General features: G+C 36.8%; 2 protein-coding genes across 5 annotated transcripts; both read right to left on the reverse strand.

Moving 5' to 3' along the window:
• Nucleotides 1–1,438: 1,438 nt before the first annotated feature.
• On the reverse strand, nucleotides 1,439–3,334 carry LOC115954946. 2 transcript variants are annotated; one of them, XM_031072957.1, is made up of 3 exons: nucleotides 2,609–3,334; nucleotides 2,043–2,216; nucleotides 1,439–1,810 (listed from the first exon to the last, which is right to left on the reverse strand). In XM_031072957.1, the coding sequence occupies exons 1-3, from the start codon at nucleotides 3,155–3,157 to the stop codon at nucleotides 1,580–1,582; spliced, it is 954 nt and encodes a 317-aa protein (XP_030928817.1). In that variant the 5' UTR covers nucleotides 3,158–3,334; the 3' UTR covers nucleotides 1,439–1,579. The 2 variants fall into 2 exon arrangements, with proteins under 2 accessions (XP_030928817.1, XP_030928816.1); XM_031072956.1 differs by having other exon boundaries at nucleotides 2,043–2,222.
• Nucleotides 3,335–12,565: 9,231 nt separating this feature from the next.
• LOC115954947 (tRNA (guanine(37)-N1)-methyltransferase 1) lies at nucleotides 12,566–19,248 on the reverse strand. Of its 3 annotated transcripts, XM_031072959.1 has the most exons (10): nucleotides 18,335–19,244; nucleotides 16,905–17,003; nucleotides 16,262–16,381; nucleotides 15,957–16,123; nucleotides 15,139–15,209; nucleotides 14,250–14,392; nucleotides 13,620–13,731; nucleotides 13,168–13,280; nucleotides 12,885–13,040; nucleotides 12,566–12,754 (listed from the first exon to the last, which is right to left on the reverse strand). In XM_031072959.1, the coding sequence occupies exons 1-9, from the start codon at nucleotides 19,142–19,144 to the stop codon at nucleotides 12,894–12,896; spliced, it is 1,782 nt and encodes a 593-aa protein (XP_030928819.1). In that variant the 5' UTR covers nucleotides 19,145–19,244; the 3' UTR covers nucleotides 12,566–12,754; nucleotides 12,885–12,893. The 3 variants fall into 3 exon arrangements, 2 of the variants coding, with proteins under 2 accessions (XP_030928819.1, XP_030928818.1); XM_031072958.1 differs by having other exon boundaries at nucleotides 12,566–13,040; XR_004083985.1 differs by lacking the exons at nucleotides 12,566–12,754; nucleotides 12,885–13,040; nucleotides 13,168–13,280 and adding an exon at nucleotides 13,840–14,168 and having other exon boundaries at nucleotides 13,642–13,731; nucleotides 18,335–19,248.
• Between the last annotated feature and the right edge of the window lie 5,730 nt (nucleotides 19,249–24,978).

Consider the following 24,978-nt stretch of genomic DNA (forward strand, 5'->3'; position numbering starts at 1 on the left):
AAAGGTTTTTTTTTTTTTTTTTTTAATGTTAATGTACTTTATTACCAAAAATAATATAGCAAGAAAGAAGAAGAGAAAAGAAAAAGCTGGTCATATATGTAGGATGGGGTGATCACTGAGAAAACCAACCAAAAAAGGAGTTAGAAAAAGCTTCCACAGCCTTACTTCTAGCTACTGAGACTCCCACAGACTCACAGTCACCTGCCTGTCTGCCTGCATATTTATACTCATTACAGTTTTGTACAGAGAGGTGGTGGTTTGGCCTGGTGCATGGTGTACATGTACGTTTACTGATCATAACAGTGATCACAGGCACCTTTAGTATCGTTTAAGAAAGAAGGTTATATGCTAGTTGTTGCTATCAGAATTTGCCTACTTTTTATCTATGTATCTTCCACTCGTTTTCCAAAACTAGAAAGGCAGAGATGCTCACCTTGTGTTTCAGCTCATAAAGACGTAAACAATTACTCTAGAATAGTAAACCCTTCCTACTTTATTTTAAAGAAAAAATACAATTAAGAGTGAGAAAGAGTTGCTAGGGTTTTGAGCTTTAAAAAGCATTACATAAACAGCCTGTGTAAAGTTCTTCAGATGTTTCAATTCTGAGTTTTCAACTCATCAACTAATTCCTATGGCTTTCTTACTATCACTTATATATATATATAAATATATATATATATATATTTGTATCTTAAACAAAGGCCAAACGTAATAGTAGGAAGAGCGTTATAGTGGGCAATGACTTAATTGATGTTGCCTCACTCTCTATTGATTTAATTTAGTTTATCTGGCAATGATACTCTTACACTAGTTTTTTACATGTGTATTTTTACATTCACTTTTATTTTATGTGTTAAAATGTAGATATTTCTGTATCAGTTGTGGATAGTGATGAAAAATTAAAAAAAAAAAAAAAAAATGCATACAAACATGTAATGGGATTATATAGGTCTTTAATTTCTTTGAGAACCATCTAACGCTACACATCCCAGATCATACAATCATAGGCAATTCTCATATATTAGCTGGTGTAGGATTGAATTGATTGAGTTATCATCTGAGTGTTGCCGGAAACAACAATCTGAACAGTTAAAACTTTGAAAGCATTTGGTGTATCCTACTTAATCCTTCAGATATATTTTTACATGAACAAAATTTACAGTAAAAACCTATTTCTGTTGAGCAGTATGATTGCTTGTATCTGTGTAGTACTTTTAGTAAATTTGGTTATCTTATCTGATATGAATATAAGTTTTTTTTTTTTTTTTTTTAAAGAAAATTACACTTATTAGAGCTCAAGGGTGTGAACATGCCCAGTGACTCATAATTAAGCTTTAGTTCATTTAGGCCACAACCACAACAGAATTAAAAGGAACAAGATCTAATACCCTAGGGTAGATCAATATGAGACAACTGAAAAGTAACTGACAAGAGATCAGAAGAGAGAGAGGTCAAGCATTAGAGCTGAATTAGTTTAACAACAAAAGGGAAACCAAAAGGCTGTGTGTATGGGTTGTTTTTCACACACATTACACACTGATGTAAACAGCCCAAAAACAAAAATAGACACCTTTTGGTTCTAATATGAAAGCTTGAGTGACAAATCAACAGAACTAGAAGTGGCACAATAAGCAGTAGTAGTAGGATAAGAAGGTTCACCACGCACAGCAACTGAAGCTTCTCTAGGCAATTCATCAAGCCCCTTGGAAGAAGTGCCTCTGCCACTTTTCCCAGGGAAAAACTCGTATTCCATGAAAACACTTCCACCCATTGAATTTCCCTTCCTGTGAATTGCCACAACTTCTACACCCTACATAACCCCCATAGCAAACAGACAATCAAAAATATTAGATACAAAAAAATACTATTAAAAAATTAAACTGTACAGTTCCACATTATGAGTTAATAATTAATGGTACGACTTCTATACCCTACAGATTGCATATAACAAAACCAAGCAAAATTTATGGAAATTTTCAACACAATGTAATAATTTGATAGCCAACACAATGTAATTAATAATGGGAGTTAAATAAATCTACCTGATCAAGGTTGCGAGTGGCATGCTTGGGTGCTGTGGCACCAAAATTGCTAGTGAAGTTTGGGATGTTTTCAAGATTTGATCCGTAAAAACCAGAGCCACTGATTGGAGATATCTCACTATTCTGGTCTCTCCCTCCATCAAACCCTATATTTCCCCCATTGAAGCGTTTTTTCTGCAACTAAAAACGACCTCAGAATTAAAAATATATACTATTATTAATCATGACACTAAATAACAGCATAAGGGTACTGAGCTATGTTAAAAACTGTAATATTTCATTTGAGGTTAGGAAAAGAATGGGTTGGTACAAGAAAATAACTAATGTAATAGTGTATATATCAAGAACATATACAAAAGTTTTTTTTTTTTTTTTTTAAAAAAAGGCCTTAACCATAGTAACACAACTCAACTCAATGACCTGATCAAACTTCTTTTTTTTTTCCTATGATTATGAAAAGGTATAAAAAGCAAATGATTAGAAAATTTTCTTTTTCCAACATTTACTCAGGAAACAAACAGAAGGTGTGATTGAAAGTCATTAAAAAATGGCTAAACCCAACACACCTTCAAGCAGAGATCACAGTTGTGAGGCACAGATTGCAACTTTGGCATTGAAGAGAGCTCTCTAGAGGTCTCAACAAAAACTCTAGGATCCGGAACCCCAATCCCAGCGTACGGATTCAACACAACCTGATCAGACATCAGCATCCCAAAAGTCCCACCAAACCCAGCACCTCCATTTCCAGCCCCACAGCTGCCATTAACAACTGAAGATGGAGGTGCAGGCGCACGGTACTGAACTGGAACAGACCCAGAAACGTGATGTTCAGTGAAGGGTGACATAAATGGAGTTTGGCACTGAAGAGGAGGCTGAGGATCAGGGAGGCTGCTGGGAAATTCAGTCATCTTCTTCCAACTCTCTTGGATCCTGAGTCGCTCAAGCTTTTCAACACCGAGTCCTCTCTGGGCTTGTTTTTTCTGGGTTGGTCCCTTGCTAGGCTTTCTCCCTCGAGTTTTTGAGGTGGGTGATTTGGTTTCTTCATAAACGGTGTTCATGGTTGGGTGTGAGGCCATGAGGAACAGTGGAGTTCTATTAGTAGAAGTAGTAGCCATTAGAGAGAGAGGAGTGTTTGTGTTGTGTTAGAGATCGATATAGATGAAAGGAAGTGAAAGTGAGAGTTGGGTTTTGAAAGATATCAAAAAGTTGGGTATCTTCAAGATTCCAATGCCAATGCTCTTTGAGTAGGGGACTCTTTTAAAGTGGATTTGGATTTAGAGAGAGAGAGAGAGAGAGAGAGAGGTTTGTTATCTTATGTGAACCGAAACAAGTAGAACTAACTGCGTGACATGCTAAAAGGACAAGGCTCTATATATGTCTTTGGCTCTACTTTGTAAATCTGTGTGTTCGTATTTTGTTCAGTGTTAAGTTGTACTTGTACATGTTTAATCTTCCATTGCTTTCACTACCACACCCATGTTACTGTGTGCAAGAATTAACATAGAAGACTAGTTAAAGTTTCCCCGTAAGAAATAAAATGAAATTTTTATATGTTTACATTGTAGACACATAAAATTGATAAATATTATACATATTTGCAAAATGTGCAGTTTATCACTTTTTGTGTAAATTTACTTTAGAAGTACAATAAAAATCAGCTTGAACTTGAATACCCCTCCATTTGTTACATTCATGCTCCACTAGTACTGGAATATAAGGTGAAATGTCAATTGTAGAGCACGCTCCTATAACACGCGTGGCAGATTGGCTTTTTTTTTTTTCTGAGATGGTACAGACTGACACGTGTCATGCTCAGAGACCCAAGGGCCGGTTTGTTTCAGGCTTGGTCGGAACAAGGTTAGTGCTTTCTTTGTTTCTCGGCAAGGTACGTACCAAAATAAGCAAAGCAGTTTTGCATCGTAGCAGTGTCAGCTTAGACAAATTTGGTAAAAGATCATTAGGTTATGTAACTGCATTTGAAAAAAGCTATTGGCTTTGCCTTTAGTTTTATATGTGCAAAGTGTTTGTAATTTTGCACATCAATTTAAAGGTCATGATCCTCTGATCATGGGGATGGTTGAGGCAGATGATCATCAGGTAGCTAGGGAAGTGTGGAACATTTTGTAAACCTCTTGGCAATCATGTGGACTGAGATTTGGTCATGAATATGTGATCTGCCTATGGTATAGGCTTGCAATCATAACCTTATTCTGTTCTTCATATATGGAAACATGAAAAGCAGACTCCATGTGATAGTTTCTAAAGTAAAATTAACCCACTATCTTGAACAACATATTGATTAGGATTTAGGACCTTTTATTCAATAGAACATTGGAATTCAAATACGAGGTTTACTTAATTAATACTACATTTAATTTGCCTTTTGTAGCTAATTAACGATAAAAATGTCTTATGACAAGTCAAAATGATGAATACACATTATTGCTTGATCACCATAATCTAAGGTTACTTTGCAAAGTATGTTTTCCTCTATCATTGGTTGATGCAAAGGGAAAAAAAGTTGTTCAACCCCGGAATTGTCTCCAGACTCTAAGCAAGAATTATTATTGTTGTGTGAAGTAGACCTAATCATATTGGGTTTGGGTGTTAAATATGTCTATTTTATATTAGGCTCAAACCAAATCAGTCAAAGGAAGTTCACATTCAAGTGTCAGGTCATCACGTTATAGGCCCACCCCATGACCCAAATTTACCAAAAATAGAGAAGGAAAGAAAGAAAGAAAGAAAGATGATGTCTACACATTAGACTATTAGAGTATGAGACAACTTATTAAGTTTCTAAGTGCTTCAATAAAAACGTGTATTCAAGCTAAGAATTATGATGAATAAGTACATTGTGCTAAGTGATTGTCGCGTTACTTATCAATGGCTACAGACTAGAAAAATAAATCAAGGTCTTTAGTGGAAATCCCAACTTTTAAAAGTAATTACTAAAAGGAGTGCGATATGATAACATGATAGTAATACTATATATATATATATAGTAGTGAGGAAGATTAATTAGTGATATGTCTCTTTTCCTTCCCTAGTAAATATATATCTCATATAATCCCACTACTACAACTATGACTACTATTCATCTAAAAAGGAAATACCCAAGTACAACGAATATCAACAAGTAATTCCAACCTTTAAGCTCTTCAAAGTTCAAACCTACACTCATTGATCCCATGTCTTGAAATCCAAGCTTCACGCATTATGTAGTCAGACTCAGCTATGCTAAGTTGTTAATAATGGAACTAACAAAAAAAAAAATTTCAGCCACTCCAACCAATACATTCCAAGTTTTGTGTCACCCTTCTTTCACAATCTAAATTATTATGGGATTCTTTTTTTTAGAGTAGTAACAAAAGCCATCATGATCCAAACATTATCCCTTAGCTCTTATCAAATAATAAAGAAATTGTACTAGCTAGCCAGGTCTAAATCATCATTTGGTTTCTCCCCTACTCCCAACTGAAACTATGTAGGTCTAAGTCTAACCATTCATGAATCCACATTAAGAATTTATTTGAATAATAATCAATTGGTTTCTCCCCTAATCCCAACTGAAACTAGGTCTAATCATAATCTTTATCAACCCACATTAAGACTACACCACCATGATAGCTTCACACAATTAAATTAAGAGCTCAAATCTAACCTCTACAGATCAATTGGTCCACTAATTCCTCACATGAGTGAAGCTATCAATCATGCCTAAGCTCACCTATCACCCACCAAAGCTAGTTCACTAATTTTTTATTTTTTTTTATGAGAAGTTCACTAATTACTTGTGTTATGCCACATCAACTAACAATTACAATACCCAAACATTCTTTTTTTTTTTTGGGGGTGCACGTAATATTTGCACACAAACCAAGCCAATTGTGCCATATATCTTACTTATGTGAGTGAAGGGTTTGGATTAAAATCAAAACTGCGTGACCAACTAAAGGCTTGTCAAAATAAAAATACGATTTGGATGAGAAATCCCAAATGCCCAAACCCAATAGGCATGTAGATTGTATTTGTAGGGTGTACGAATTGCGCCAGCCCACAAAAATTGTGATATTTTGACCAATTAGGATCGGCCACGTCATCAAATGGGCTCCACTTTCCATTTATGGGCCTTAATCTTTCCTTAGATTTAGAGCATCAAAGAAGAATCAAAGGTCGGTAAGGCAGCAAAAATCAAAATCCAACAAAGTTGTTCTTAGAGAATCTGAAAAGATTATTGTGATGGGGTCCCTCTTTGTGGTGGTCCCCACTCTACCACGTGCCAGATGGGGGACCAACATTAGGGTGTCAAGTACGAGGAGAGAGATAGAGATAGAGAAGATTTTTGTACGGAAAATAGCGGCTGGGGAGAAAGGAACTTGGAAAAAGCATACAAAGGGGATGGTTTTGGCACGTATGAAAGGTGTATTTCTTTAATCAGCACATTAGTTCATGCAATTTTAAAATTTTAAGAACTTTTTACGAAAAATTAAAAAAAATTATTTAAAAAGTTAATCATTTTTTTTTTATAAAATATTTTCTTAAATAGTTTATTAACATATGTCCTGAGAATATAAATTAGTAAAACTCTAAAATAAAAAAGAATAATGTAAAAACATCATTTAAAGTTTGGGTTTATTGCAAAAACACCTCTTATAATTTCAATTATTTCTTATAATTTATAGAGATTTATCCTAAATATTTTGATTAAAAACAATACAAACTACGGTTGGGCTACAAAGTTCTTTACAATTTAATTGAAAGAACTATAGTTTCACACCCTTACTTAGTCCAATTTACCATTAATTATTCTTAAGTTGACACGTGTGAGGATTGGTTTTGGGTTTGGTTCTAAATATGCTTTTTTGGGGTTGCTTGGTTTGGGCAGACATGGTGGATTCTGGGGTTCTGGGAAGCAGATTGTGCCTTGCATGGAATGATTGGGGATTTGGGCATTATGTATATAGTATAGGGGTGTAGGGGATGCGGCTATGGGCTGTGTTTTGGTGGGGACCAACTCACACGTGTTGGAATGATCTTCTATTTTCACTGGGCTTCCCCATTTGCAAAGTGGTAAAATGTATCAACCGTGTTTACCTTTTATATTGTTGTAGGTGGTAAAAAAAAAAGTATTATTTCATTCATGGAGTGTTAGATGTCTTGTATTTTTAGACACTCCATCAACAAGTCATTTTGATATTCAAACAAAGAGTTAGAAAATTTTAAATATGTATATGGAATGGTAGGGAGAGGTGTTAATTGGCTCAAAAGTTATGTCATTATAACCTATAAATGGGGGAAGTAGCAATGTTGTACTGTAACAATAATAGATTTGGATAGACTTGGGAGGATGAAAAACTAAAATGATAAAAATTTTAAGATTGATAGTATAAGGGCAAGTTTTGGTTCCTGGGCCCAAAAGGTAGAAGGATTTAGACCCAAAGAGCCCAACACAATGAATTTTTAGAGAGTGGATTGAAAACTAGGTTTTAGTGAATTGGACAACACCCATAATGAATTTAAGATTGAAATAAAATAAAGGGAAACAAGTTTTATGCGAAGAAATTCTTCCTCGGCAAAGTCCAAGGAGAGTAGTTTTGGAGTATATTCTTCTTAAACTTGAATACAATTTCAGTACGTTGTGTTGCAGTGTTTTTCAAATTTTCAGATGAACTCCCCCCTTGTCCCTTGAGGATCTCTCACATTATATAGCTTCATTTGGCTGATCTTGGCCCTCCATTTGTTGATTATGCAGGCCTTTACTCGATTGCTTGTCCAATCAAATGTCCTCCCAAGTTTTCTGTAAGTTGCGGCAACCAAGACAGTACTGTTCAAGGGTCTTCTCCACATAAATGCAACTAGGGTGTTTGGTGAGGTGCATTAAATGTGGTGGCAACTACCAAACCTCCAATCACGTCAGGACTAACCCCCTCTCTGAAGCTCTTCCTCTACAGTGTAACCCCCTCCTGTAATGTGTCATTGACATGGCCATGGCCCACCTCTCCGGCCTTACCATATGAGTGTATAGACTCCTCAGAACTATATTGGCCTCCTCGGCCTTGAGTATGACACATGGCATGATTACCTTATTAAATTTCTGTACCCCACAGATAGAAAAGTTATAAAAAAAAAAAAAAAAAAAAGTTTCACTTTTCCCTTATGTGTATTTGATAGATGATATAAAAGTAAAATGATAAAAATTAATTATAGATTTGTAATGATAAATAAATAAAAAATTAGTATTAATAAATAAATAAATAAAAGTAGAAAGATAGAAAATGTCACTTTTCCCTAACGTGTGTTTCTTATGTGTGTCTGATAGATGATGAAAAAAATAATGCGATAAGAAGAAAAGAAAGATTATGGAAAAGGTAATTTGCAAAAATCTATTGATGTGATTTTTTTCAGCATATAAATAATAATTTTTTATATTCTTTTACAAAAATATTGTAATAAAATGGACAAAATAATAAATTTGATGAAAGAATACTTTTCTCTCCAACGTTTACTCCCGATCTGGGAGAATAGTTTTTGATGTGTTGGTGGAGAATCTCTACCCTTCCCTTTCCATCCTCTCTCATTTTCATTCCACCATACCAAACAATAGAAAACTCTTTTTATTTTTATTTTTTCAACCTATCTTTTCCATCTGTCTCCCCCCTTCTTAACCAAACATACGTTCATGTCATTCCAAAATATAGATAAAGAATTAGTAATGGTGTACGTTCAGCACTAACGAGACAAGCTTTGGTTGTGCACCTATGAATGTGGGTAGAATAAAAAGAAGAGAATAAATTAACTTAATTAAATACTATCTATATATGCATTACCATCGAGTGGTTATTATTAAGGCTCTCTCCCAACTTTTAAGAGTTTGCCTATTTCAACAGCCAGTTCTTCTCTCATTTCCTATTGCTTTACGGGATATTTGGTTCATCATGATATTATATTACACCGTAATATTACATTATTGTAATCTTACATTAATATAATCTTAATACAAGAATACAACATAACATTGTTTAGAAAGGTAATGAGATTAAGATGATGTAATATATTTTGTAATTTTAAATTATGATAATATTAGGAAAAATAAAATAAACTAAATACCTTAATGTCACCTCATTGTAATGTGCATCATATTAAGGGCACATCACAACAAACTAAACACTCCCTACATGTAAACATTTGACCGTTTCCAGCACCCCAAAAAAATCTTCATTTGCCATTATGTAAACAACAAGAAGATAATATGATCATATCGTCTTATCTTCCTTTCAATACAAATTTTTTAAAAAAAAATTTGAATAACAAAAATACTCAAAACTAGGATTGTGGTATTCTATTTTTTTTTTTTTTTCTCAATATTTTTAGGATTTTTAAAAGTCAAACAAACATTATTGATGAGTAATATACTAATTATAATTTAGAAATATTATTTTTGTTAGAGAAATAGGTTTGTTATGGAACCTTTAAATGTGGTCTTTTGCTTCAAAATGAGAATGCAAGCAAAAACTATATCAATAAGAAAATTAAATCTCTTTGTTTATCTCGTCTAAGCCAACCTTGTGAACCCATGATGTTCTAATTAAAGGTACACAGTCCATTCCTCCCCTATCATGTACAGTAGTAAAACCATAATATATTTATGTAATTTACTAATTTTATGTTTGATTACCATTCTTAATGTGGCTATGTGGTTTCCAAGGGTTTACATGGGAAAATTCTTAGGTAGTCCAGGAGTATAGTGAAATGATGCTCCCTCCTCTCACATTCATGGTGGACCCCACCATGAATTTAATGAGCGGAACCCACCATGAATGTGAGAGGAGGAAACACCATTCTCCGTGTTCTGGGAGTACCTAAGAATTACTCGTTTACATGAGTGAGCAGGTAAAAGGTAAGTCTTGCATTGTTGTTTCCTAGAGGTTGCTATAAAGAAAGTAGTTGAAGTAACTGTAAGCTCTGGCTTTATGCATCTTGTGAAGGAGCTAACTATTTGTGTACAAAGTAGCAAAAGATACCCTATCCCCCTGACTTACATTTTTGTTCCAATAAGACAATCATAAATACAAGGACCACAAGGGGAAGATATAATTATATAGATATGAATCTGAACTGAGATTTGCTTTCATTCTCACTCTGTTTCTGTCACTTATTTTTACCATGTAGCCCTTACCTACCATACCCAAATAAAAACCTATCGATACTCTCCCATATGACATGGCCTGTGGGGCCAAAACAGCAATGAAATATAGTACATGTCTTATTACACTAGGATTTCATAGAGCTCAGGGCATGATGAGCAACATGCAAAGGTTATGGAGAAATCTGGGCCGTTCAAGGAGGACAAATCTGAGTATCAAATATATATATCCTGTGTCTACTGCTATAGCATTTATGTACTCGTGGCCTGGGCTGCATTTCTTTATGCATGAACAGGTCTCTGTCATCTGTTAGTTGTGTTGGTCCTGCAAAAATGCAAGTACAAAACAAAGACCCCGACATCGAGACATGTCTTTGAGCCTTGAGGGGTCCTTTTGTATATATCACTTGTGGACACTCAGAATTGTACATACATTTTTTCCATAATTTTTTTTTTATTAATTATTGTAGTGTTAAGTTTTAATTGTAATAATATTATTTTTATACGAGTCTACTATTAATAAAAAAAATTTATCACCACTAATCACAACTTATCATTTCAAATTTTAATAATAATAATAATAACAAATTATGAAAACTATTGTGTCTCTAAGTATAATGTTTAAAAAATGGGTACTTTGGAGCAAAATGTTTGAGCTCTACTGTATTTTCCTTAGCCATTTTCATGTTTTACTGGTATGGTACTATGGTAGGCCAATTAATAGTTTTGGTGGTATGTTAATTTAACAAAGATAAATACTTACTGGTGTACCACTTAATTATATTTGTATGATTAGTCAAGTGTCTTATAACTCAATTGGTTGATATCTCTTGATATTTTTAACGGTAACATCCATAATTCAAAACTCCTCCATCCCAACTATATATCAAAGCATAAAATAAAAATAAAAAATAAATTATGGAAAGAGGAAAAAAAAAAAAAAAAAAAACAGAGGAAGGGACAGACGTTTGCTCTGTTAAGTATTAGACAGATGGCTGAATTATAAAAAGAGTACCTAAAGAACTATATCTAAGTTTTGCCCTGTCCTTTTTATGCAATATCTTACTCATTATATATAATGAGTTTAATATATAAGTGGATAATGCCCACACGATGTGAGAGAGAACTGGGAACATAGATAAGAAGTGCCTACAGGCTAGTGAAGCTAGAAAACTAAATTCATGCATTAAACCTTTTAATTATTAGTTTTATGACCATTTATTCTCAAACCTTTCATCCGCTTGTCCAGTTGCTGCTTTGTCAGCTCTCTCAGCAATCCAGATATTAATAAGTGGTCAAGAAATTGCAGACATAACTCAAGCTAATCAACAATATTTCTTTCTCAGCATTTACTAACATGTTTGGGAGGAGGAAATATTGAATGGAATTAATTATATTCCATATCTTCCATCTTCAAAAGACTCTTCTAAGAAATAATGGAATAACTAGAAAGGAATACTCAATACTCAACAACGTCTTCCATTTTCTCCCAAGGGTTCTTCTCACAACTGGAACACTTATACCTTTCTCAAAAAAAAAAAAAAAAAAAAATGGAACACTTACACTTTAGTGAAATATTGATTTTATCCCTCAGCATCGAAAAAGAAAAATGAAAGATGAAGATATAACAATGAATATATAATTATTTAGTCTATTCTCTTTTCTTTCTTTCTTTTAACTTCCAAACACTTTTAAAGAAATCGTAAAACTTAGGTGCAACACTTGAGACGCAATACATTAATTTCTCTAATTGCATTCAAACACCTAGTTGCATTGACTTTAATTATCCTTCCAAAAGATAACACAATTGTGTTTTATTGGTTAATGCAATCAAATGTTTGAATTTAATAGGAAACCTAATGTCACATAAGGTACTATATCTAAGTTTTACCCTTAGAGAAAATACATCATATTCTTTTGTATTCCATTTCTATATAATCTTTCATTCCATTTGTTTTGTTTTGTTTTATTTTAATTTTAAGTTATATATATATATATATATATATATGTCAACAAATATGGTATAGAAGATAGAACTTTTTACTACCAAGCCTGCTTAACAACTTTAATTACCAAGTTGTTGGTAGTTCCAGGGCAGTTATCTCCCTACTCTACCCACTAGTAATGGAGGCAACACTAATTTAATGGCTTTTTTTTTTTTTCTTTCTTTTTTTAATTATATTCATTTAGTATTACAATTCCATTTATTAAAAAAAATTAAAAAACCTTAAATGGAAAAAGAGTGAGATGCACTTCAGCAATGAGCAAGGCCCTCACGTGTAAAAACATCTTATCCAAAGTCCATACTACATAGACATCCCACTAATTAACTTTTACATAGCAATCAAATCCAAAACCAAATAAAACAATTGAGTAGTAGAAGAAGAAAACATTAACCCGGTTAAAAAAAAGGTTGGTTTCTAACTTTCTACATCTCTTTTGGCATTAACCAGTCTGTTTAGAATGCAGCAGAAGGAAATAAATACTTGGTCAGGGAGAGGAAACCATTTTGGCATAAAGTTTGATGAGCTTTTCTACTCACCGAGCAATAACTACTGACCTATTTCTACAGAAGAATATACAAGAATCAAACCAATAACATAATGAACATTGGCAAAATGACTAAATAAATAAACCATATGAACATTAGCAAAGTTAAATTGAACATTACAATACAAAACTTAGGTATAGCATACCTCAGCTTTTTACATATCTAGCCTAGTAGTATCTGCAAATGCTACACTCTCAGGTAGCACAAATGATGCGCATAGCATCCATTTTCCTGGTGCAACAAGGCGTACTCTACGCATCTCTACATTGACCTCCACTTCTGACAATGCAATTCTAAGCCGCTGCATTTAAGTTATTAAAGAAAAAGGAAGAGGAAAGATATATGTCAAACAAAAAGTACTATATTTTGTTCAATTAGCACAGCAAAATAACAAAAGGCATGTTTTATGAGGAGACTTCAGAACAGACCTCATGAAAGTCAAACTCTGGATCTTGAGCTTTGGAGAATCCATAAACATGGATCATTGGAAAAGTGAAATCTTCATTCTTGGGTCTATCTGTGTATATTCCTCTGAATGCATCTGTGTAAAAAGAGTTTTTTTTTTTTTTTTTAAACGAGAAAGAGGAATGAGTGGAGATATTTTAAAATAGAATTGGTCCAACTTTATTAACTTCAGAAGCCAATAAACTAAGTTATCACTAAATTGTATAAGCAACTCTTAAATCCTTTTTTTTCCACCAATTAGGTAGTTACACGTGCACCCAATGAGACTTGAACCCATGACTACAACCTCCACCTTGCTCTTACAAAGGAAGGAAATACCATTTGAGCTAGCCTCAATTGCAACTCTTAATATCCAATAATTACTCACAAAAAGAAACAAGAACCAAAAAGTAAATTCATGGAATTAACAACAAACCTAGGTACTCTGCAGCATCGTTTGGCAAATTCATAACCACTTGTGTGATGGAGTTAGCTTTATCACTTGAAAATATAGCCTGGATGAACCTCCTTCCATCCATGTTAAAGACCTAGAAGGTGACATACAATGTCCTTACAAAAAGCACAGTACTCCAGTTATAAGAAATTTAATACTGTGAAGTGCCTAGGCAATTTATATCTGCCTTAATGCCACATACATGGGTAACAAATGAAAGCCAGAGAACTTGTGAAAGAAGCTCAAGTCAGGATTCATTGTGCAAATATGATATTCATCCCTTTTAACTTTATCAACCTGAGACATTGACTGGCCAAGAAAGCTCCAAGAAGATCTTGGATGAATGAATCTTTTCTTAGTCATGGTTACTAAGAATAGATGCTAAACAATCATTTGAGTAGTCTTGTACAATACTCGATATTATGCTTATCAACAATCCGAGAGGAATTATTCTCATCAGCCCAAGCTATCTTGATTATTTGCATTCCACAAAAAAATCATTTTCCCCTATCACAGCCAAATTAGAAGATCCTGTGCTTGTCTTTAGTCTTCCAACTATTCGAGAAAAAAAAAGTACCACAAAATACTACTATTGCAATGACTAAATCATACCTTAATTTTCTTCTCAAGTTTGTTGAACACACAATTTCTTTCTAGATATTCAACTGCTATTGGGTTTAGATCGTTAGCATAAACACGTTTTACTATCTTTGCAGCTGATATAGCAATTGGACCAACCCCAGAGAAAACATCGCCTGTCAATTGCATAAAAGACAACCATACACATATAAGCATCACAGTTTTAATAACATCATGAGAGAGTTTTGACCACAATGGGAGAATAGAAAAAGTAGGTGATCACCTAATATAACACATAAAAGGGTAGCTCAATTTGCACACTCTCATTTTAGCTTCATGAAACTATTTTCATGTGTTCATAAATTTTTATGAGCTCTTGATGGGGAGAGCAAGAAGCAGAAAATTAGTGCAAACATCATTTCCTAAAGTAATAATGTACAGAGCAATGAGATTCAAATATCTATGATCCCTGCCAAGGTTTTAGCAAGACTTGAAGACAATGGCACACCGCAAGTTATAACCAGTACTCCAGTGTAAAACTCAAAAGGAAAGGTGAAAAGATTTTTTTTTTTTTTTTTTTTTTAAGATGCTTCTTTTTTATTCTGTAACAGTAATAGCAATATGCACTGAACTCCTTTTTCACAATATAGGACTTTTCTTTCCTTCTTTTTTTATTTTTTCCCTTTTTGGTTTTCTTCCTCCTATTTGAGAAAGCATATAACTGTTGAAGCTTATGGGAATTCTCCTCCAAACTCTGCTTTTATGGCTATACATGACAATGACAAACACAAGAAATGAGAAATAACCAACTGTAAGCAAAATCCACAAGCAGAAACATGACAGTCATTTTAAAGGGCTCAGATAGTAGATGTAAAATCAATCTGCAGGAATATTAACTCAGTTGAGGCCAAAGCAAACATACAAACAACATCACGATATGTAAAGCCATTCAGAAGCCTTTGTCTTTCTGTTGCAAGCCTTGAATTCCAATATCTGCATAAAAGAAGAAACCATCCAGAAGTCAGTATCATCCAGTCACTGCCAAAATTAATTTTCATTTCTCAAAATCCATATAATAAACTTCTGCAGCGTTTCTTGTAAGTGTGACTCAAGGTCAATGGTGATGAGATTGAACAGTTTATCTGACTATATGCCCATATTAATTTGTGTTCAATAAAATGGCATGAGCGAGAAAGATTTAATGCAGACTTCCATCCATGCTTCTTTCTTCTTTTTCAATTGGTAAGTTACACATGCAGCCAGTGGGTCTACCCACTGACTTCCATCCATGCTATTCAGGCAGGCAACTTTTAAAATAGAAGGTGAAGATGGATTTTATAGGTTCATATTAACAGATATATGTTTATGCATAAATAACTCAATCTAAGAGGTCCATAGAAGGCTGCAACAAGTTAGAGTTACAGCATGTACGTTTAGGCCTCATTGGCTCTAGATAAATACAGCTAACAAACCAATTTTAGCTAGAAGAAGTTTTTGCCATATTACAATCATACAAAATGTGCATCAGAATTTATGAAAGATTTGAAGATGTCCAGAACAGAATCCTAAGGAAAACAATCGGATATATAACTCAATGAGTCAACCAGATATAGCAGATTTGAGATGTATACTTACTTCACTTGCACATAGCATTTGTTTTGTATAAATGGCATGATATTGGCAAGCATTCATGAACTTCAATGGAATTATCAATAACTTTGCAATCTAAGGGAAACATACACTGTTGCTAAATCAACATGAAATCGCATTCCATTCTCAACAACTGTTGTCACAAGGGAATGGTTTCCAGCCAAGACCTCCAACTGCATTGTTCTGTAGTCGTTATGAATTGCATCAATCTTATTGACTACTGTTTGTATCTTTGGCTTATTCTTGTCCAGAACAACCTGAAAAGAAGAACAGCCTTCTTTTGTAAAGGGGCAGTAAATTCACTTATCTATTATATATATATAGATGCAAAGTCACTTTTGTATTCTACAGTACAGTGACAAAATGGTAAAAAATAAGTTCCAATAAAAAAGTACCTTTGCTATGAGATTCTTGTATGGCAAATGTTCTTCCCTCAGGTTCAGGTGAGCAATATGCCCAACAGTTTCAAACGCCGATGGAACAATTATACCCTTTGGTAGCAAGGCCTCCAAGATCTGCAAGAACAAATGGTACCTCATAAATCCATTGATTCTGTGAACTTTCAGCAATTTCAGTGTGGAAAATCACTACAATATATGGGTACTAATACCTAGTTAATGACCTATTGCTCCAAATGAGAGAGAGCTTATAAAAGATATAGAAGCCATCTATCCAGATGTCTTTGAAGGCTCTACTCTCAAGAGAAGTCTGTTATACAATGTTTATGGGTCTACTATGAAATGGGGAGGAATGCCATCCTGCATTCTGGTGCAATAAAATTTTCAAGTGCCCATCAGAAATATATTGGAATTGTTAATTTAACATAGTATTTGCGTACTTTCATTTCCAAAAAATTGATGGAGTAACAATTAGATAAATGAAGGTGTGTGTCTATCCTCCACCTATCATCTCATACATCAAAGAAGAATGTAAAGTTTCAATTTCTTGGTTGTCAAATGCTTCATATCTAAAAAATCCAGAACAACACAGTTGACTCAAAGATTTCACCTAGCATAGTTAATGAACGTCGTCCTTTACCTCATCCATCTGCCAGTAATCATAAAACAATGTCAGCTTGCATCTAACAAGCTCAAAAGTTGATCTTGTACTTTGCCCCGTATCTTCTTTCAACACAACCTGATAAATAGTATGAGAATATTAAATTAATAGGGAGGAAAAAGCAGTTTACTTACCAAATGAATATTAAAAATAACATGTTCACCCAGAAAGGTAATATATATATAAGCAGGACATTGATTCTCATTATAAATTTAAAATTAAAAAATAAATAAAGAAGAAGAAGAAGAAGAAGAAAGAAAGAAAGAAAGAAGCAACAAGCTATATGAAAGAAAAGAACTACCGTCTCCATACCTAAGACTAAGAAAAGTTTGGAACTTGAAAGTAATACTTCCCATCAGACACAACAGCTAATTTGAAGGAGAGGCAGGTATGACATAATGTTAGCCTCAATAGCTGAGCTGATTCAATAATTAAGAAGTGACCATGTTATGGAAACTTGACAGGTTAACCTTGGCAGATATCACATTAATGGTGATTTTAGCAAAGAAAGGTGACAAGTAACTTCTATCACAGCGATACTCTGTAAACCTAACAAGTAAACCTTGGTGCATATCACAGTAATGGTATGAACAAACTGAAACATTGTTGGCAATAAAATAGAAGTGCAACAAAAAGCCGCATGTGCTGCATGCCATGCATTGATAGTAAATGTCAACTTCCACAATTACAAGTTACGCTTGGGTGGCAAACTTCATAACAAAAATAATGACAAAATATAGAAGACTCACTAGGACAGGAATAAGCAATTCAGTGTATGCACCAATTCTCTAGAGCCCACCAAACAGAAATGGATATATGATGTGCCAAAGCCTACATAGATAGCTCTCCCTCAAGCAATAAAAGAGGAAAGGGGGCAGGGGGGAGTCAAATGATCTTTTTTTAACGAAGAAAGCCAAGTGAACACTGAGGTTCTGTCAGAGTGAAGATTAAGCTTGATAATAGAAAGTATCTAAAACTCATTCTAATCAACAACTTCTCAACTCTCATGGTGGGTTTTCCCTTCTCCTTGAAGAGTTCTCCACATAAAGTTCCTTTTCTCATAATTCTTGTGTATGCAGTCCCTCCACTATTGATATAAACTAAATAAAGTGACATCAAATTACACAAGAAGCAATACAGAATAAACCACCAATTTCGAGCAATTTTATCCTTTCTACAACATCACATTCAATTCAATCTCACAAAAAGCAGCACATTGCATTCATATTCAATTACACCTGGTAGCATTGTGAAAATGTTTTAAGCACATCAAAAATCAGTTATGCATCAAACATAACAAAGCACTTAGCAACTATTGACATAACAATAGGCTATATAAGATCATCAAAACCGCAAAAACTTTCAAAAGAAAATCCCAATGAACTCACAGAGTATCAACAAAAAGCCACCTTGATTGCCTCAGGCAACTCCTCGGCCTTCCTCGCCGCGTACCTCTCATCCAAAAGCAACAACCTCGTCGGACCACTCCACTTCCGCCTCGTTCCCTTGAACTCATCACCCAACAAACCCTTCAAATCCCCCTCTCCTTCCTCCTCCTCCACAACCTCCACCAAAGCAATCTCACTCTTCCCAATTCCCTTATTGCCCTCACTCCTCTCCTCCTCTTTCACATTCTTCTTCTTCCTCTTCGGCCGCGAAATCTTCGCTAAGTTCCTAAATTTGATAAACCCTCGAGCGTTAAACTCCCTGGCAAGCTTGTCCCTGTACAGCACCGGGCTCAAAACGTCGCCGTCTCCCTCGGCTTTACCGTGAATTCTTCGCTCGAGCGAAACGAGATCTTCTTGTTGAATTGTGGAACCTAATAGGGGTAGGAGGCTGGGGTCGACGTCGTCGTTTGGGACTCGGGCAACGTTGCGAATGCGAGGCCAGTTCAGGAGATGGCCACGGAGGCGGCTTTCGAGGGCAAAACAGTCTTTTGCAGGGACGCGAAGTGCTGTGAGGTCGAATACTCGAGTGAAGCTTTGTTCGTCGAACATTAAGTCACTTTGCTCTTCTTGTTGTTGTTGGGGATTCTGGGATTGAGAAGATGGTTTGGTTCCTTTGTGGAGGGAAGGTCCGTAGTGAATTTGGGTTTGGGCTTGAGTGTTGAAGCAGAAGAGAGAAATGGTGAGGGGTTTTGGGTTTTTGGGGAAGAGGAGTTTTGGGGGGAGAGTGATGAGGGGAATAGAGTGGGGTCTGAGGAAGAGCTTCATCGCCATGTTGGGTGCGGCGCAGTGTTGGTGGCGGTGGAGGATTGGGTTTGCCCGGGAAAGGGATAAGGGGGTTAAGGAGGGTTTAAAGCCTTGTATTTCTTTTTTTCTTTTCTTTTTTAGAATCACTTGTATTTTTTTTTCTTTTTTCTTTTTTTTGTGGAGTTGCATTTGATTTTTTTTTTTTTTTTTTTTTTTGGGTGAGAAGAACTTGTATTTGATTTTTGATGCGGAATAATGATATTAATGGTCTACCAAAAAATAGTGATAATATACATGTAATTGAAAATGAAAAAGTGGTTTTAATAAGTGGTTTGGGATGGAGGTCCTAAATTTGAAATCTTGTAATAAAAAGTCTTTAGGGAAAACCTCACATGCCCAACTCGATGCTACTAATACCCTTGTGGGGTTGGGAGCCTAGGATATCAACTTAACTCACCGGGTTTTCTACTTGTTGGTTCGAACTCAACAAATAAGATGTTATTATGATAAGGCTCAAGTAGAGAAGTCACTCTAATCACCCCCTTACCTTTTTTTATTATAAAAAGTAGTGCATAAATAAAATAAGCTAAAAATTAAACATAACCACCCATAACAAAAATGCTAAATTGCCTATAATGCCAATAAGCCATTACCATTACTATTTAGGCTGGTATGGTATTTTTAGGTTTCATCTAATTCAATTCAAGTGTAAGGAGTAAGGACATTTAAGAGGATCATAGGTTTCTAAAAAACAAAAATGATCATAGAAATAATCAGTGGCGACTCTAGGAATTTTTCCGAGGAATTTTTTTTTTGGCACGTGGTTTTCATATCAAATATTTGTCCATAATTCTAGCAAAAGAATAAACAATAAACTATAAGTTCATTTGAAATATTAATAAAATTATTAATTATTTTTGTTTAGTTGTTTCATTAATTTGTTTGTCTTTTATAAATTATAATTTGTTATATTGTTGTTTCATTAATTATAAAATTATTAATTATTGTTTAGCTTAACATAATTTAATTTGTTTGTCTTTTATAATGTATTGATTAATTATACTGCTTTAATTATTGTTGTTTAGCCTAACAATAAACTATATTGCTTTAATTTATTTGTCATTAATTATATTGCTTTAATTTGTTATATTGTTTAGCCCCATGTGCACATTACACTAAAAGAGCCACTGATGTGCACATTACACTAAAAGAGCCACTGATGTGCACATTACACATGTAACACATCCCATGTGCAGCACAAATGCACAATAATTAAAGCACTAAAGCAGTGTAATGTGCAGCCCGGCCCCCCATGTGCCCATCTAACCCCACCCCACTCAACAAACAAGCACGCCTCATGCCTGATGAGTGATGCCTCCTGCCAATCAAAAAATTTCACAATCACACATTACACTAAAAGACAATTAATATCTCACCAACACCAACACACTACACACACCAACACCAACGGATAAGATAAACTGATAAAAGCCAAATTCAAAAAGTCAAAAACAGACAAAATGACAAAACATTAATAAAGCTAAACTTCGGCCAATCAAAAGAGAGAGAGACTTTAATTCATTTCATATTTTCATTTCAGTTCAGAGAGAGAGAGAGAGAGAGAGAAAATGAAATACCTTGAGGGAGGGAGCACCGAAGCAACCGAGCAGAGAGGCCTGAAGGCCGAGGCAATGAAGAGGCGACGTCGTGACGAGTGATCTACCGATCTTCGTCCTCCAATGAGGGTTAGCGACGAGCGACGACGACGCGGAGGGGCGAGCGAGTGACAACAACGATCTGGACTGGGCCGATCTCCAACGAGTGAGCTGTGATCGATCCGATCTCCGTCTGTTGGCTTAAGGCTCAAGTGGCGTTGCTCTGAGGGACTGAGTTAAGGTTTGCTTTAGACCTTTAGGGACTGAGGCGTTGGTCTGTTTTTTTTTTTTTTTTTTTTTTTTTTTGGAGAATCTGTGGGTTTGTAATCTGTTGGGCTTGCTGTGGACTTGGCTCAGTTACAAATTTTTTTTTTTTTTTTCAGATTTTAGTTCAAATTTTTTTTTTTTTGGCTTGAAAGTAGAAAATATAATTTTTTTTTTTTAATTTGAGGGTGTTCCTAATTCTGTAATTAAGGGTGTTCCTAATATAGAGCAAATATAAAAAAAATTTTAAAAAAAAATTCAGGTTTTTTTTTTCAGGTAAGGGTGCTTCTAGGAACACCCTAAGTTGGAAATAATCCAATGGGTTGATAAAAAAAATTAATCAGGTGTTAAAATAAAAGGATTAATTGAAACAAAAACTCTTTGGTCTTAACAGCTAGGGCCTTGGCAAACTTAAAACAACAATCTTTTTTGGATAATGACTTCAAACTATATTAGTCAATGCTTGCGAGTAGCGACGTCCACCACCCATATATTTTGCAGTAGCAAATTTTTAAAATCCTCCGAAGAAATTAAAACATATATATTAGTGTGGGGATCGTTCGACTAATAGGCCCATAGGATTCAGAACGGGTTCAGGATTGTTGGGCCAGTGGCCCATCGGAGGCCATAAACCCGTCCGAGGACACCATGGTCCTCGGCAAAATGCGTCCGAGGACGATCGCGTCCGAGAACGATCAGGACGTGGCCTCGTTGCGATCAGATCTCAGAATTCAGTCATCTCAAAGGGTAGAGTAGCCGACTAAAGATGAAAGAGATAAGGCAAACAAATATCTGAAGCTACAGCTACCTCCGCATTAATGACCTCTCAACCAACTCTCTGACCGCATTAATGTGGAGGTGATACCTGAGCAGTGGGGAAGCAGCCTTACAGCTGCCTATAGGAAGTTCCAGGAGGTGCCAGATGGGACAAAAAGAAATCCTCCGAACCCAACCTACACGTGTGCGGCGAGGATGGAGCGCAAAGGGAGATATATAAACTAAAGGAAGAACATGAAAAAGGGGGATCGGACAGAAAAAAAGAAAGAAAGAAGAACAAGAGACGGAAAGTAGAGAGAAAAAAGGGAGAAGAGAAAGAAGGATTGGTATTAGTCACTAAGGGGAAATATCCGGAATATCAACTGAAAAACCTTGAACGTTCATGAAATTGAGTCTTGGAAGGTTTGATTACAGTTAGCCTAGTTCTTTACACCCACGCTCTAAAAATCTTATTGTCTGGGCCCTTCACGTACGAACCGGATACTGTCTTGGTTCGGTACTAAATCGTGCTCTTACAATTGGCGCCGTCTGTGGGAAGAACTTGTGTTAGCTTTTGTAACCTCTAATACAATGTTTTCGATGGAAGGAGTGGAACTGCCTCACCCCGCAGCGAGGCTGCATCAGGGTGATATCAGCCCGCATCAGGCAGAGTCAAGGGGCTCCCAGCACGGTGGTCCTCGAAGAGGTCCCGAACAGAGGGAAGTCCAGCAGGGGAGTATACATACTACTCACACCACGAGAACCCGTACACGCGGGAAGAGTCACGTTTCCCACGTGAAGCATGATGGGGATTTGCAACGTGAGATTGCGGACTTGAAGAGAGAGTTGCGCCATGCACGACGGGAGCGTTCACCACCTCGCTTTGAACTATCATCCGGGGAGTCGGATGAAACTAGTTACAGGCGGAGGTTGAGGACTCCGCAAAGCAAAACTTTCTCCTACGAAGAGGAGCGTCGTCATAGGCGTAGGCGTAAAAGTCCCACTAGCAGGGGCTTGGGAAACAATGCGATAAACAAAGCATTGAGTCAGATTTCCAAATCACCATTTACAAGAAGCATAGATGATGCCACCCATCCTCGGCGGTTTAATCAACCTACGTTCTCTCTGTATGATGACCATTCGGATCCGGTGGAACATGTAAGTTATTACAGCCAGAAAATGGCTATTCATTCCAGGGATGATGCTCTGATGTGCAAGATTTTTCCATCAAGTTTGGGTCCAACGGCGATGAGGTGGTTCAATGACTTAAGGGCCAATTCTGTGGGATCCTTCAAAGCACTGACCCAGGCTTTTGGCGCTCGCTTTATTACATGCAGCAGAACTCCCTTGCCTCTGGGCTCCTTGTTGACTTTGTCTATGCGAGAGGGTGAGACTCTCAAGAGCTACTCGGACAGGTACTGGGAAATGTTTAATGAGATAGGGGGGAAGAATGACGCTGTGGCTATAACCACTTTCAAAGCCGGTCTCCCAGCTGACTACGACTTGAGGAAATCTTTGACGGGCAAACCTGTCACCAGTGTGCGCCAGCTGATGGACAGAATAGAGAAGTACAAGAGAATAGAGGAGGATCAACATCAGGGGAAGGGAAAGGCCAAAGTGATCCCCCAGGAGAGAAGGGATTTCAGGTCGGATCGTTATAATAATAATCGACCAAGGAGGGACTTCGCTGGGCAGTCGGCCTCGGCGGATGCCTAGGCCGTTAATGCAGTGTTTCGGGAGCCTGTTCAACAGGTCTTGGAGAAGATAAAGGATGAGCCATTCTTCAGATGGCCGAACAGGATGGCGAGAGAGCCTACAAAGCGCAACCCGAGTTTGTATTGCCATTACCATCAAGACCATGGTCACACGACAGACAACTGTAGGAATTTATGGGACCATTTGGAGCAGTTGGTCCGAGAAGGCAAATTAAAGCAGCTCTTGCACCATTCCAGCGGAAGGGCGAGCCAGGCAGGTTCTGAGGTGCGGGGGGATGCCTCATCAAGGCTACCCCGGGGAACGATCAATGTCATCTTTGAGGCCCCGGGAAGGACTGGCTCTTGCCCCACAAGAGTGTCGTCGGTGTCCCGGTTCCCCGCCGAGGATCGTTCTCAAGCATCGAAGAGAGCCAAGAGGTGTGTCCCTTTGGTTTTGGGTTTTTCAGATGAGGATTTGATTGGAACTATACAACCCCATGAGGATGCCTTGGTGGTCACGCTGAGGATTGGTGGGTACGATGTCCGAAGAGTGATGATTGATCAGGGGAGCGCAGCGGATGTGATGTATCCGGATTTGTACAAGGGGCTAGGTTTGAAACCGGGGGACTTGACGACCTATAATTCCCCTCTAGTCAGTTTTGAGGGGAGATTGGTCATTCCTATGGGGCTAATCAGGTTGCCCGTACAGTCAGGCACGGAGGTGGTGGAGGTGGATTTTATTGTCGTAGATGTTTATTCTCCATATACGGCCATCTTGGGCAGACCTTGGCTTCACGCACTCAAAGCGGTTTCGTCCACCCTACATCAGAAGGTGAAGTATCCATCCGGAGACCAAGTGCTGGAGATAGTAGGGAACCAAGCGGCTGCTCGGCAATGCCAAGTAACGGCCATTCAGCATCGGCCAGAGGCAGAAACCTCGGCTACAGCCGATAATGAGTCATAGCAATTAAAGCCCCCAGCGTCGGGTTTAGACATACTAACCAATGGGGTGGAGTGTGAAGATCTGGAAAAGGTGATTGTCGCTGATGATCCAGAAAAATTCTTCCGGGTTGGGGCTAAGCTGCCTCTGCAAAAGAAAGCGAGTTTGCTGGAGTTCCTCCGAGCCAATGTGGACATCTTTGCATGGGACCCGTATGAAGCCCCAGGAGTAGACCCAAGTTTCATTTGCCACCGGCTCAACGTGAACCCTGCCATTCCCCCTAGGAGACAAATCCCTCGGCGACCATTGAAAGAGCATGCCGAGGCAGTTAGAAGTGAAGTCGCCAAGCTAAAACAGGCTGGGGCTATTAAAGAAGTTTTTTATCCCCAGTGGCTGGCCAATACGGTGGTAGTAAAGAAGAAAACAGGGAAGTGGCGAGTGTGCGTTGATTTCACCGATCTTAATAAGGCCTGCCCTAAAGACCTGTTTCCTATGCCCAAGATTGACCAGTTGGTGGATGCAACCGTGGGCCACCCTAGGAGAATTGAGGTG

The sequence above is a fragment of the Quercus lobata genome, chromosome 8 (assembly GCF_001633185.2).
Source record: "Quercus lobata isolate SW786 chromosome 8, ValleyOak3.0 Primary Assembly, whole genome shotgun sequence".
Classification (NCBI taxonomy): domain Eukaryota; kingdom Viridiplantae; phylum Streptophyta; class Magnoliopsida; order Fagales; family Fagaceae; genus Quercus; species Quercus lobata.

Excerpts from the sequence above, each read along its gene's own strand:
- LOC115954946 (XM_031072956.1), bottom strand. The coding sequence starts at position 3,157 with ATGGCTACTACTTCTACTAATAGAACTCCACTGTTCCTCATGGCCTCA. Across the intron at positions 2,223-2,608 it reads ACTGTGATCTCTGCTTGAAG|TTGCAGAAAAAACGCTTCAA; the intron begins GTGTGTTGGGTT and ends GGTCGTTTTTAG. Across the intron at positions 1,811-2,042 it reads CCACTCGCAACCTTGATCAG|GGTGTAGAAGTTGTGGCAAT; the intron begins GTAGATTTATTT and ends GGGGTTATGTAG.
- LOC115954947 (XM_031072959.1), bottom strand. The coding sequence starts at position 19,144 with ATGGCGATGAAGCTCTTCCTCAGACCCCACTCTATTCCCCTCATCACT. Across the intron at positions 17,004-18,334 it reads AGTTGCCTGAGGCAATCAAG|GTTGTGTTGAAAGAAGATAC; the intron begins GTGGCTTTTTGT and ends ACTATTTATCAG. Across the intron at positions 13,732-14,249 it reads AACTTGAGAAGAAAATTAAG|GTCTTTAACATGGATGGAAG; the intron begins GTATGATTTAGT and ends GTCACCTTCTAG.